The sequence below is a fragment of the Fundulus heteroclitus genome, chromosome 20 (assembly GCF_011125445.2).
Source record: "Fundulus heteroclitus isolate FHET01 chromosome 20, MU-UCD_Fhet_4.1, whole genome shotgun sequence".
Classification (NCBI taxonomy): Eukaryota; Metazoa; Chordata; class Actinopteri; order Cyprinodontiformes; family Fundulidae; genus Fundulus; species Fundulus heteroclitus.
In genome coordinates, this window is record NC_046380.1 from 18,250,177 (window position 1) to 18,262,526 (window position 12,350).

At 40.1% G+C, this 12,350-nt stretch overlaps 1 protein-coding gene across 2 annotated transcripts; it reads right to left on the reverse strand.

Annotated features, from left to right (window-relative positions):
- Positions 1 to 246: 246 nt before the first annotated feature.
- Positions 247 to 10,786, reverse strand: mon1bb (MON1 secretory trafficking family member Bb). Of its 2 annotated transcripts, none has more exons than XM_012873285.3 (6): positions 10,631 to 10,786; positions 10,038 to 10,132; positions 7,790 to 8,365; positions 5,994 to 6,786; positions 4,501 to 4,648; positions 247 to 1,407 (listed from the first exon to the last, which is right to left on the reverse strand). In XM_012873285.3, the coding sequence occupies exons 2-6, from the start codon at positions 10,114 to 10,116 to the stop codon at positions 1,180 to 1,182; spliced, it is 1,824 nt and encodes a 607-aa protein (XP_012728739.2). In that variant the 5' UTR covers positions 10,117 to 10,132; positions 10,631 to 10,786; the 3' UTR covers positions 247 to 1,179. The 2 variants fall into 2 exon arrangements, with proteins under 2 accessions (XP_012728739.2, XP_012728737.2); XM_012873283.3 differs by having other exon boundaries at positions 7,790 to 8,368.
- Between the last annotated feature and the right edge of the window lie 1,564 nt (positions 10,787 to 12,350).

Genomic DNA, 12,350 nt, shown 5'->3' on the forward strand with positions numbered 1-12,350 from the left:
AACCTTTTTATTGTCATCTAATCTAAGGCTTATTTTTACTTTTGTTTATTTTATTTCTCAGACAGGGGAACCAGCACAATTTCGCTGTAATGCTGACAACGGCGTGTTATGACAAAATCTTATCTTCACTTTTAGTATTTTATATTTTCTAAATAAACGGAGGACGGAGAAATGTTCGGTGTGGGTTTATGTTTTCATAACAAATGTAGAATCCCTGAAAGAAACCTTTACAAAAAAATTAAAAAGAATTGTGCAATCTGAAATTTATTTCATGAAACAAATTTTGTTAAGACTTGAATTGACCGAAAATGACGATTTCATGTACGAGAAGAAAGTCGCTCAGAAGAGGTAAAACAGCCGAACTCTTCAGGCGGTCTGCAGACGAACGTGTCGTGAAGTCTTCCTCCGTACCTCGAGAGACGGTGAACAAACTCAGCAGCTTGTGACTCCGAGCGGAGACCAGGATGGGATTGCTTACTTTGTTTCAGCAGAAAATGTAACATAAATAAATCGTGTAACTTCTCTCTCAGCTGAATCAGCACTTAGTTTTAAAACACCATCCATGAAAGTCAAACTTTTTTTTTCTGTGGCTGTTCCAGTGTCATTATTCCAGTTTATGTGGATCTTTAAAAGGGAAAAAAAAACAACTAATTATTGCATACTCCCAGCTCCCCAAAGGCTTACAAGTGACCTATTTTTTTTTTTTTTATTAAATGAACTTAAATAAGACAACTGATGTAGCTTATGAACGAACTGTCATCTGGGTGATACATTCACAGTCCGTGAGGACAAAAATCCTCTCTTTTCCCCGTAATAAAACAATATAAAAACCTTTTCACTTAAATATTCTTTTTTTTTTTTCCTTCTTCCCATCATGCTCCACCACAGTTCAAACTAAAACGTACGAGTCCCGCTTCGCCCCGGCTGTCTCCGAACGAAAGCCGTGTTGCAACGACACGCTCCCGTTCCCGTGTAGAGGAAGAGAGACACCCGAGGCTTAAGTTAAATTATCTAAAACGTAGTGTTCGATTCTACTCGCCAGTTTATGTCAAGTCCAGTGGGTCTCAAAAAAACAGATTTTGGAAAAAAAAAAAAAAAAACACCTGCGAGTCAGTGTAAAAATGATTGTTGAGCGAGGGCGGCGGCCATTTTTCTTTTTACAGCGGCGCTACCAGAGTCCTATAGGAGGGACAAGAAGCCGTTGTCTGTGGCGTCTTGCTGGTCTGATCTGCTGCTTTTTGAGCTCTTGCTGGGGTTCGGAGTGGTCGAATACTTGGGTGGGTATCTGATGAAGAGGCGGTCCTCCTCCTTCTTGATCCATCTCAGAAGCTTAGTGATGGCAGTAATAGCACAGGTCTTGGTCACCAGAGGGCTGAAGCAGGTGTAGAGCTCAAATTTGCTGGTCACCTAAAAAGAAAAACAGATTTCACTCAAGATGAGGAACTGGTTCGGGTTAGTAGCTTAGCAGTACCTAACTTTCAAAATCAGCTAACATTAATATACCAGTCACTAGTGCTTGGCCTTTATCTCATCGTTTTATTGTTAATGCCTCTTATCGTGATAAGAATCTGGGTTCATCTTGGCAATAAATTCCAATTAGAAATGTCTGAAAACCCCAAAAACTGCCAGTACTGTCAGGATTGTAATGTTTGCCATTTTCTCCACTGTTGGTAATAAATTCAAAAGTATAATTAAATGCTGTTAGTGTGTTCAACTTAGTGATAAAAATCGTATTTCTTTGTGCAAGTTGTGTCCCGACTAAACATATTTCAGATTTTGTTTTAACATGTTACATTGTTAAATGTGTTTCTTAAGTATTCGTATCTGTGCGGCTATTAGGGCTGGGCGATAAATCGATTTAATCGATTAATTCGAATTTACAATTCTTTAAGATGTCATTTTTTGGAAATTCTGGATTTTATTTTGCCAATACACTTATTGGGTTTCCATGAAGAAAACAGCATGTGATGCTGAATATATGTTTAGGCCAATATATTGTCAAAATATTGTTAAGTAGAAACTTTTTTTTTACCAAAATACGAGGTACTTCGTTTACTTATTTACTTTTTTTTTTTTAAACTTAGTTTGAAGTTCACAAGTGCAGTGAATCCTGTTCTTAGCTCAATGTGTAATACCACTAGCAGCAAATGTTTTGTTATATTTTCTTTTTTTATAATTGCACGGCTGCCATCTTGTTTTACAAGCATGTTTCACAGCTTGTTTTTAGTTGCACTTTGAATTCAGGTCAACTCCCTGACGAAATGCTTGATATAAAAGCAAGGTTTTAAAATAATTTCTTTAAGTTCTTTTTATGAAACAAAAAGGAGGAAAAAAATCGATTAATCGGATTTGGTATGATAAAATCTGAGATTTATTTTTTAATCCATATCGCCCAGCCCTAGCGGCTATAATTGACATGCAGTTACAGCCACACTGCTACCTAAAGACTACAAAGAGCTGGTAATAGTCTTTTATCATCACTTTTATCGTTATCACAATAGTGCCACAATATAAGGCGATAAAATTTAAAGTCCATATTGCCCACCCCTACGAGTGACAACTTGGCATATACTCATGTTTAGCCTCTTACCCTAGGTCAGCGCTACAGAGCAATAATTACAAAAAACAGCCACCATAGAGAAAGTTTTTCCCCCAGGCTGACTCTCAAAGCCAAAATCCTTATTTGTGTGAACAAACATGGCAAATAGAAACATATTCTGATTCACGGAGCCTTTTTTTTTTAGACACATCTGAGCCGTTCCTTCTCTAATACCGACGCATCCAAGATGTGCAGCTGTCAGCATGGAAAAGACAAAACCTTTCTAGAGGTTTAAAGACTGAGCTGCTTTTCCACGATGACAGGAAGTATGTTTGTCCAGGTGAAGCATTAAAACCTAAGAACATAATATACTGTCAGACATGATGGTGGCAGCATCATGTCCCACTGCCACTGAATGGAATAATGAGGAGAAGAAAATGTCCATATTCGCCAACTGTACCTGGCGAGAGAGTCGAAAGGTTGGACCTATTTGACCCAAACCAACATCCAAATTGTTTCTAGAATGGAAAAAGCAGGCTAATATTAAAGGAGCCATCACCTGGAAATCTGACTTCTTCATGTTGGTGTTGGGCCTCAGTTAATAAAACCTTCCAGAAAATCAGGAGCGTGAAAAGTGACTTGTTTTGTTTTTTGTGTGTGTGGGCTCGTTGTACAAACCAGAAAAACCCACAAGACGCGTTCTCCACAAAGCGAGATTTTGGCGCTCCTAGATTTACGTCACTCGTGGAAGGACACTAACGTAAGCCACGCCCGCCTCTCGTCAACCCACCTGAAATCACTGGTTGCGTCGCCGACACTAACGAGTTGTATTAAAAGTAAAGATGCCCAAACGTAGCGCTCCATTGTTGCCAAAATAAAACATGCAAATATTTTCAGTTTGCCTGCATCTCTGGACTAAACTACCAGGGAGCAGAGGATTAAGTTCATCTCTGATAACGATGCTCTGTTGACTCAACCTGCAATTCTTCATGCATGCGCTTCACATTTTAAGTGTTTCGTTAACTTGGGACAATACCAGGCGTTTGGAGATAGGGCCGATCCCAACAATCAGGGACTCAATCTGCCGTGCAGTCGCTAAGTGTTGTGATTCTTTTTTCCTATTTTGTAAGAGATCGGGAAACAATGGTGAACGAACCACAGCGAACTGCTAGTGTTGCTAACGCGACATCCCCACGTCAGATACACATTTCTAGCGTTTGTTGTTAAACATCTCCTCATTTCATTGCTTTGCTACGTGGATGTTTGTAAACTGCTCCACGTGTTTGTGCGTGCCTGAGCAAAGGACCGCTATCACATAAAGTGCTAATATCACACTGCTAACCAGGAAGATCATGAACGCGCGCACACGCGGGTCAAATTCAGAAGAAAAGGCGCATGAAAAAGGGTCAAAAGGAGCTCTATTTAAAACATTTTCTCCTACAGATGACTAAACATGAATCTCAAAGACATTTTCAGAAGGATTGTATACGTAAAATATCAGGTTATCACTTTAAGCTAAAGGAATGCAACTTTTAGATGTGTCCCTGGTCCAATACGCCTGAATCAAATGGCTCTTCAGCAGCAAATCAAGTTCCAGAGTCCTACTAATGACGGCATATTTGATTCAAGTATGTTTAAACCAAGGGTTCCCAGGTGCCGCCCTGGACACCTACTGCCCTGCAGCTTTTGGACTCACTCCAACAGACCTGAATCATTTAGCCATTTGGTTGGTATAAATGAATTGTACGTGGTTTAAAACCTTTGCACGGCAACGCTAAAATGTTATTGATAAAATGCATATCAATGAGGAGCGAACGACATCTTCAATCACTTATAAAATCAAGAAAAGCGAGCGTAGGCTAGAAGTCTTAAAAGTAAAGCGATCTGAACACCGGTCTCCATCTTCTGTGTACATTATGCATGACAACAATGAGGCTGTAACCTAAAGCCCAGCTCCTCACCCAGGCCAGCAGAGTTTCCCTCTCAGCAACGTGGTAGATGAGCTTGAGGGGTCGTGAGGTGCTGTGGATGCGGCTGTGCATGTAGCGATACAGATCCAGGAGGCGCATTTTCTCCTCCTCGCTGCTGTACGGAGCCTCCATCTCCGGACTACGATGGGGTTAAACACACAAAGTCATATGAAGTTACACCTCAAGAGGAAACAAATTACTTGTTCTTCAAGTGTTCTTCTATCATCCGAAGAACATTTCCAGGATTAAAGGACTAAAGTCTCAGCAGGACCTGGAAAATCTATTCCATGCGTTTATCTTTAGTCAAATTGATTACTGCAACGGTGTCTTCACAGGTCTGCCTAAAAAGTGGATCAGACAGCTGCAGCTGATCCAGAACGCTGCTGCCCGTGTCCTCACTAAGACTAAGAAAGTAGAGCACATAACCCCAGTTCTAAAGTCCTTACACTGGCTCCCTGTATCTCAGAGAATAGACTAAAATACTTCTGTTAGTCTATAAATCCCTGAATGGCTTAGCACCTAAATACATCACAGACTTGTTATCGGTGTATCAACCATCCAGACCACTAAGGTCTTCTGGCTCCAGCCTGTTCTGCATACCTAGAACCAGAACCAAACACGGAGGAGCAGCATTCACACTGCAAGAACGGATCTAAAAATAAGCAAAATGTTCTTAAACATAATGTTTTTGTCCTTGATTTGAGCAGGTAAATAAGACCATCTGCCAATGGAATGAGTATTTTGACCCCTAAATTAAGATAATTAGACATCTAGCACTTAAAATAAGATGATGGAGATGAATTGTTTCTTTAAGTGCAAAAATCTTATTCTGTTGGCAGATCATCTTATTTACCTGCTCAAATCAAGGACAGATACACAAATTTTAAGAAAATTTTACTTATTTTTAGTTCCGTTTTTGCAGTGCAGTTCCTGTGCTCCACTTATCTGGAACAAACTTCCAGAAAACTGTAAAATTGCTGAAAGCCTGAGTTCCTTTAAATCAAAACTAAAAACACATTTGTTTAAAATTGCCTTCGACTGTTCTTGTTAAACATCAGTAGTTTAGGTTTTTAGTCCAACTGTTTTTAATGTTTGCTTTTAGTTTCTATTCTTCCATGTTCTATTTTGTTTGTAAATTTTATTCCTACTTGCTTTTATTCTGTTTTTTATTATTTTTTATATATTTTAATCATGTAAAGCACTTTGCATTGTCTCTGTACTGAAATGTGCTAAACAAAGACATTTCCCTTGCCTTGCCTAGAAATGATTTGAGCCAAGGAGTTTTCCTCTTTAGTTAAATAAATGCTCCAAAATGACATTTTAATTGCATGGTTCTGTATCCAAGGGTCCAGCTTCTCATTATCAGGACATCAAAAGCTCCATTTACGCCACCCTTTTGAAACCGTGACGAGAACGGTCCGAGCTCAGTAACTGAGATAACTATCGACAGAAGCAAAATAAAAACTACATTTACCAGCACATACCTGGTGAACTGAGTGAGCTGGCGGTGGTTGTCCGGCACGTCGAAGGGTTTGTACATGAAGTGCCTGAGGTCCGAGACGCCGACCTGGCTGACGCTGTACGACTGAGCTTTGGCGATGAGGCTGAGGGCGTTCTGAGCCACCATGGCCTCCTCGATCTTCCTCTTGCACTCGGCTACGGCGTAAAACGCCTCCTTGTCTGTGGAGAGCAGCAGCAGACACACGGTGCATTCCGGGGGGTCCAGGTAGGAGATGTACGCATAAAAGTAACAGTCGGGGTTAAAGAGCGGCAGGCAGATGGGAGTCCAGATCTCCCCGGCCTGAAACGCAGACGAAGCTCCGATGAGGTTGAGCAGAAGGTGGACGTCAGCCGGGGCCAGCCGCGCGTCCTCGATCACCGTCTTCTCCTGGACGATGGTCAGCAGCTGGTTTTTGGCGATGAGGATGGAGAAAACCAGATTGGGGGTGATGGCTTTTTGCAGGATTTGGCTGAGGGAGTCCCTGAGAGAGGAGGCCAGAGGCAAGCAGTGCACCGCCGCGAGCAGAAAGCTGGGGTCCGAGTCCACCAGGTTGAGGAGGCCGTCCAGGATCTTCTCCGAGCCGGCCAGGAGCCTCCTCAGGTCGTAGTTTTTCTTGTGCTCAAAGATGCGGGATATGCTGGCCTGGGTGAGCATGCTGACGATCTGGTAATACACGTAGAGGAGCTCGCCACGCAGCTGCTGCTCGGACTGACGGCTGTTGGAGACGCACACCAGGACCAGGGGACCCTTCTGTAGGAACACCACCGTGTGCTCCTCTGACAGAGCGGAGACAGAAATCAAGAAAAGTGGGTTGAAGATGTGATCCTGAAAGCATCTGACGGCTTGATGCCATTTATCAAATACGATACTTTGCACAAGAATTACCCCGCCTTAAATGTATCTTTACATTTCTTTAACAGGACCATAAACTTCAGTGCATTTTATTTGCACAGAGCCATGCATAATTGTGGAGGGAAATGATACAGGGTGGCTTTTACATATAAAACTTAAAATTTAAACAATGTACAAAGAGGACTTCTTTCAACAAAAGCTTTCTCCTTTCAACTCTCCAGATATGTTGGCAAGCGAGACCTACAGCTGTCCCGTCCACACAATCTCCCACATGAGCTGTGGATCTGTGCAGCTCCTCCAGAGTTACCGCGGTCAGTTCATGCTGAAATCCCAATAAAATTCACTGAAGTTTGGGGTCGTAAATAGTAAATAGAGAGAAAAATAGTATTAAAACCAAACACTCTGTCCGTTTTCACAATAAAGACCTCGCTTTGTGTCACCATCATATTGGACACATGACAACATCTCGTATAAGATGCTGCCATTCCATATTTAATGGATATTTTTGAGTTGCAACATAAAAAAATACTTCCTGTGTGTAAAATATTCCCTATTAATGTAACTGCAGTGATTTCAGAAATTAGCCTCAACAGATGGTAATGACCTTGAATATAATGCTGCAATACATAATGTAAAATTAACTAACATCTGGATGTGTCTGTATATAAATACAATCACAGATGGTCTACTGTCAAATTATCTGTACAGCATGGGAAATTAAACAACAACAACAATGATAATATTCATATTATTATTATTATTATTATTATTATTATTATTATTATTATTATTATTATTATTATTATTATTATTATTATTATTATTATTAATAATAATAATAATAATAATAATAATAATACAGAAGTAATTACTGGAGTCAGTCCAGATCAAATCGGTCGTATGTACCATGTATGTCAGCGCTCTCACCTGAATACACTGAGCGGATGATGTTATCTCCACTTTGGACAAAAGACACCAGCGCCATCATGACGCCCATCGTGGAAGAAAGAGCCTCCTCGCTGCCATATCGGGAATAAATGGGCTTTCCCGCTTCGCTCAGCACAAAAACATGCTTCCTGTGCCGCCGCCAGCTGTCAGCTGTAACATCCTCGTCACGATGAGACGTAAACGAAGGAGGCTCAGGGATCCCTGCCTCCAGTAAAGGAGACGATCTCCCCTTTACTCCTATACCTTGTTCTTCTAGCTTGGCCTTGGCCAGCATTGTAACAACAAACTCGGCAGAGTCGCTCTGAGCGCCGCCGGCGTCCTCGGTCCCTCTCCCAGCCGGGTGGGTCGGCGCATCGCTCTGACACTCTGAGTCCTGATTCACCGACTCTGCTCCCAGAGGAGGAGGCCGTGCGTCCGGACCCGGATCCTCCGCTGAAACGTCAGACGGCTGCAGACTGGCAGGCTCGCTGCTGTTAATGCTGGTGCAAGCATTCGTCGCCACTGGATCGGGAAACATGTGGTTCCCCAAGAGACAGAGAGAAGTGGCCAGGGTGTCTGCTACAACGAAAGCAAAACCAAATAAGGAAACAATAAGAAAAATGACAGATTGGCCTCAATGAGCTGTTATTAAATAAATATTTGGGAGGCGACTTTTAGGTCAAGTCTTCACCAAATAAAAACAAAGAGTAATCCCAACCAGGACTTCAGGAATCATTAGGAAATAAAGAGAAGGTTGTTTTAAATACACTGATGGAAAGGTTTTATAAATGGTCAATGACAAAAGTCATAAAAGAATAGCAATTAGTCATTTTTAATATCATTTTTGTCTGAAATCTGTAAAGAGAAACTATTACTATCAACCCAGAGTTATTTCACCTACTTCACCAATACATAACGTCAATTTAACTAACATCTGGATGAGCCTGTATATAAATACAATCACAAATAGTCTAATGTCAAATTATGATTATTCAGCAATAAAAACAGTGAACCCAGTGTTCAGGAAGCAACTTCTGTTTTGTTTTTTTTGATCTAAATATCAAAAAAAGGTTTGTAACTTTTAGTGGTTTCACTGCATTTATCTTCCAGGCCAACTTTTCATGAAATAACAAGATGATATGTGAACCTTTCAGAGAGTTTTTCCTTAGCCTTCTGGTGTATATCGTATTTTTTTTTTCCAAATAACGGAGAGGATCCCACAGTCATCCTATAAAGTATTGATAGGTTTTATGTTGCAGAGCACAACACATTAAACTTTAAATCTGAGTTGATTCAGGAGTATGGTTAGCCCTTTATTAGATTTCTTCTTCTTTTGGTGAACATAAAGGTAATTTTGTCATTAACGTAATTATGACTCAGATTCCAAGCGGCTTCCAAAAACTTCATGAAGGAATGTAATAACAAACCTTTCAGCTGTTAATAATTTAAACATAAAACAATGTAAAGTAAGGAACATAGAGGAACAAAGGTGCCCAACTCCAAAACATAATTATACTGTTAGCTAAAAATTCAAATATGTGCCAAGTGAAAAATAACATTTCTATAAAATTGTTCCAGGCGTCATCTAATTATTAGTTCTTGAATCAGAGACCTTCAGGAAATAATTGAACCTCATTGTGGAAAAAAAGACCCGGAAGATCTGACTTGTTTCTCTGAACAGCAACAGACTAACTCCAGACTAACCGCCTTGACTCCAACACCGTTACCCCACTCAGGTGTTAGGGTCCAGTTGATGAGCAATTGGGTTTAAATTATTTCATTTTTTACTACAAATTGAAATACTAATTAAGTACTAATACATTCTAAATGATTTTTGATTTCTATTTACATTTAATAATTTAAATAACATTGCAGTAATTTGTGGTAAATTCACATTACTGATCATCTTTGTATTATTATTATTATTATTATTATTATTATTATTATTATTATTATTATTATTATTATTATTATCACCATAGCTTGGTTGTTGTCACTTTTAGCCATCAATAAAGGTTTAGCCTCATTAAGATAAAACTTTTAAATCACCTGTCCACCTAGCTTTAGTTCACTTAATGGTAATCTGCTTCGGCTAATTTGAATTCAAATGCCTAAACCTTAAAGCTCATACTGCAAATGCTTTGAAAGTCTAATGTATCTTATGCAAAGTTCTTGGCTGTATACACCTGCATATGTTAAACAAGAAAGACAAAAGCCGGGTGACTGTTCAGAATGAGCTCATATTTACCAGGCGGATCGCTCTCAGCTGGAGGACCAGAAACCTTGGCTGCCTGTGCCTCTCTGTCTTGATGAGGGTCTACCTCCATGATACCATCCCAGTCACTGGAGATAAAGGAATCCACATTCAGGGCTGGTGATTAAAACACGTTCACGCGTGAGATGCGAGCACTTCGGGTGTCCTCGTGAATGAGGCCACTTATTATCGAGGTCACATGAGAACAGAGGATCGTAACACCTCCAGGACATTTAAATCAGATTACAGCTTCAGCAGCAGATCCAGTGTCACTCACCAACAGAGGTCGGTGAGACGAAGAGGGAGCGAGGGGGAGCTAAATGTTGCCTCAAAATAAGTTTATCAGCAATGTGCGCCGCAATATCTGCTACCACGACCACGTTTAATGCAGATAACCTCTGTGTAACGACAAATGTGCGGCGGTGGATTCCTACACAACTCAGCAAAAGGCTGGCTGTAGAGGCGAAGCTAACAGCGCCCGCTGCTAACAAGCGAAACACACACACACACACACACACAGACACAATTTCATGACCTCGGCTCCTCTTCGTAAAAATGGACGAATAAACACGAACGACAGCACTTACGTTTGTAAAATGTCAAAAAGTCGCCTTTAAAAATTACAATTTGCTTCATTTACTTTCCCTCTGCAGCCCGGTGGCAAATGAGCTGTCAAGTAGGAGCCGAAAACAAATCTTGCTCTTACAACAGCAAACTTCCGGAGTCGACGATGACGCGTGCGGCTGGCCAATCAGAATGCTGGTAGGAGCCGGTTAGTTCCGCCCCCTCAGGAAACCTCAATATCAGAGCGTGAACCACGCAACCACAGCGAAACTGGGTTCACCTGTTTGCACGTTTTGCATGTGAGACACGTTTCAGCGCTAAAGTTTAGTCCCTAAACTTATTAAGCAACTCAATAGCGATTGGGCTAAAGTGTATTTTAAAGATAAAAATTGTAGATCATTTTTGAAGATCGTGGTGTTTCTCTGACATAAATTTAGTTTAGTCACTACTGTACACTGTAGTGACTGTGGCGTCTTCAGTCTTCTTAGGTTGAAGGTTTCTTCTTTTTCCGCTCACATTTTGATGTGAGCCTGGGAAGGCACGTGATGATCTGTCTATAGGAGTATGAATGTGTGTGAAAAATTGCAAATGGGTCAATGTGGCCCCAGTGGAGACTGTTTTGAGTGGTCAGTATGACTAGAAAATCACTATAAGCACTATAAACCAGTTCCATCATTTCACGACTCTCTCCTGGAGAAAGTTAAGAAAAGGCTCAAATTTAAGTGGTTGTGCTGACAGGGACAGTTGGAAAATAGTTTGTAATGTGTGGAGATTAATTTCTAAAAGTTACAATCTGCAGTGCTGTAAAAAGTAGAATGCTTCTTATTTGCCACTGAAGAGCTTCAGATTATCAGATTGATTTTAAATTCAGATAAACATACTCAGAGATAATAGAAAAGGTAGTTTTCAGTTTATCAAAGCAAACAAGCTTTGAAAATGTAAACACTCTCCTTTGTTATATCATGATTTTTGCTGTGATTCACCACTTGCTTTTTTTTTTTTTTTTTTGGAAGGATGAATTTTAATTCACAAGCCACACCCAGCTCTAACTACTGCTGGGAACACAACAAATCAAATTAGAATAGCATCAAATAATATTGTAGGAAATGGAAAGCCACAAAACATGGACACAATTGATTTAATTCAATAGCTGATGGTGGATCTACATTCCCACCATCAGCTATACCATCTTGAAATATAGCCAGGCAAGTGTTAGACTGAATTTACCAAGAAAACTTTAAAATAAAACCTGGATTTAAAACAGAATGGGCTCTAGAAAAACACTAAACGATCCAATCTTTATTCTCACACATTGTTTGAAAGCCACACACTCCAGTCGCTTCCTTCATGTCACAATATTTTTTTTTAGCTGCAAAAACAGAACAACTGATCGTTTACTGGTCTACATAACAGGACTCATAGGAATGTTGTTATGCTGGGTCAAATGGTAACACTGAGAAGAATGTAATAAAAGCTGCAGACTTCCCCAAAGCATAACAATGTGGAAATTGTCATGCAGTCAAGATATTTCACAGAAAAATATTCCAGATATACTTCCAGCTGCATAATGTGAGTTTCTTTATTTCTTTTATTTGGAATCCTGCCCATGCAGGTGTAATCAATTTATCTTCATTTGTCAACTCTTCGTATATGCACACACAGATAAATTGAATAGAACATAGTTCTAAAATAGAGACACATTTTAGATTTCTCTTACATTAAAAATAAATCTATACCTTCATA

Excerpts from the sequence above, each read along its gene's own strand:
- mon1bb (XM_012873283.3), bottom strand. The coding sequence starts at position 10,116 with ATGGAGGTAGACCCTCATCAAGACAGAGAGGCACAGGCAGCCAAGGTT. Across the intron at positions 8,369-10,037 it reads AGCTGAGAGCGATCCGCCTG|CAGACACCCTGGCCACTTCT; the intron begins GTAAATATGAGC and ends CTTTCGTTGTAG. Across the intron at positions 1,408-4,500 it reads GGGAAACTCTGCTGGCCTGG|GTGACCAGCAAATTTGAGCT; the intron begins GTGAGGAGCTGG and ends TTTTCTTTTTAG.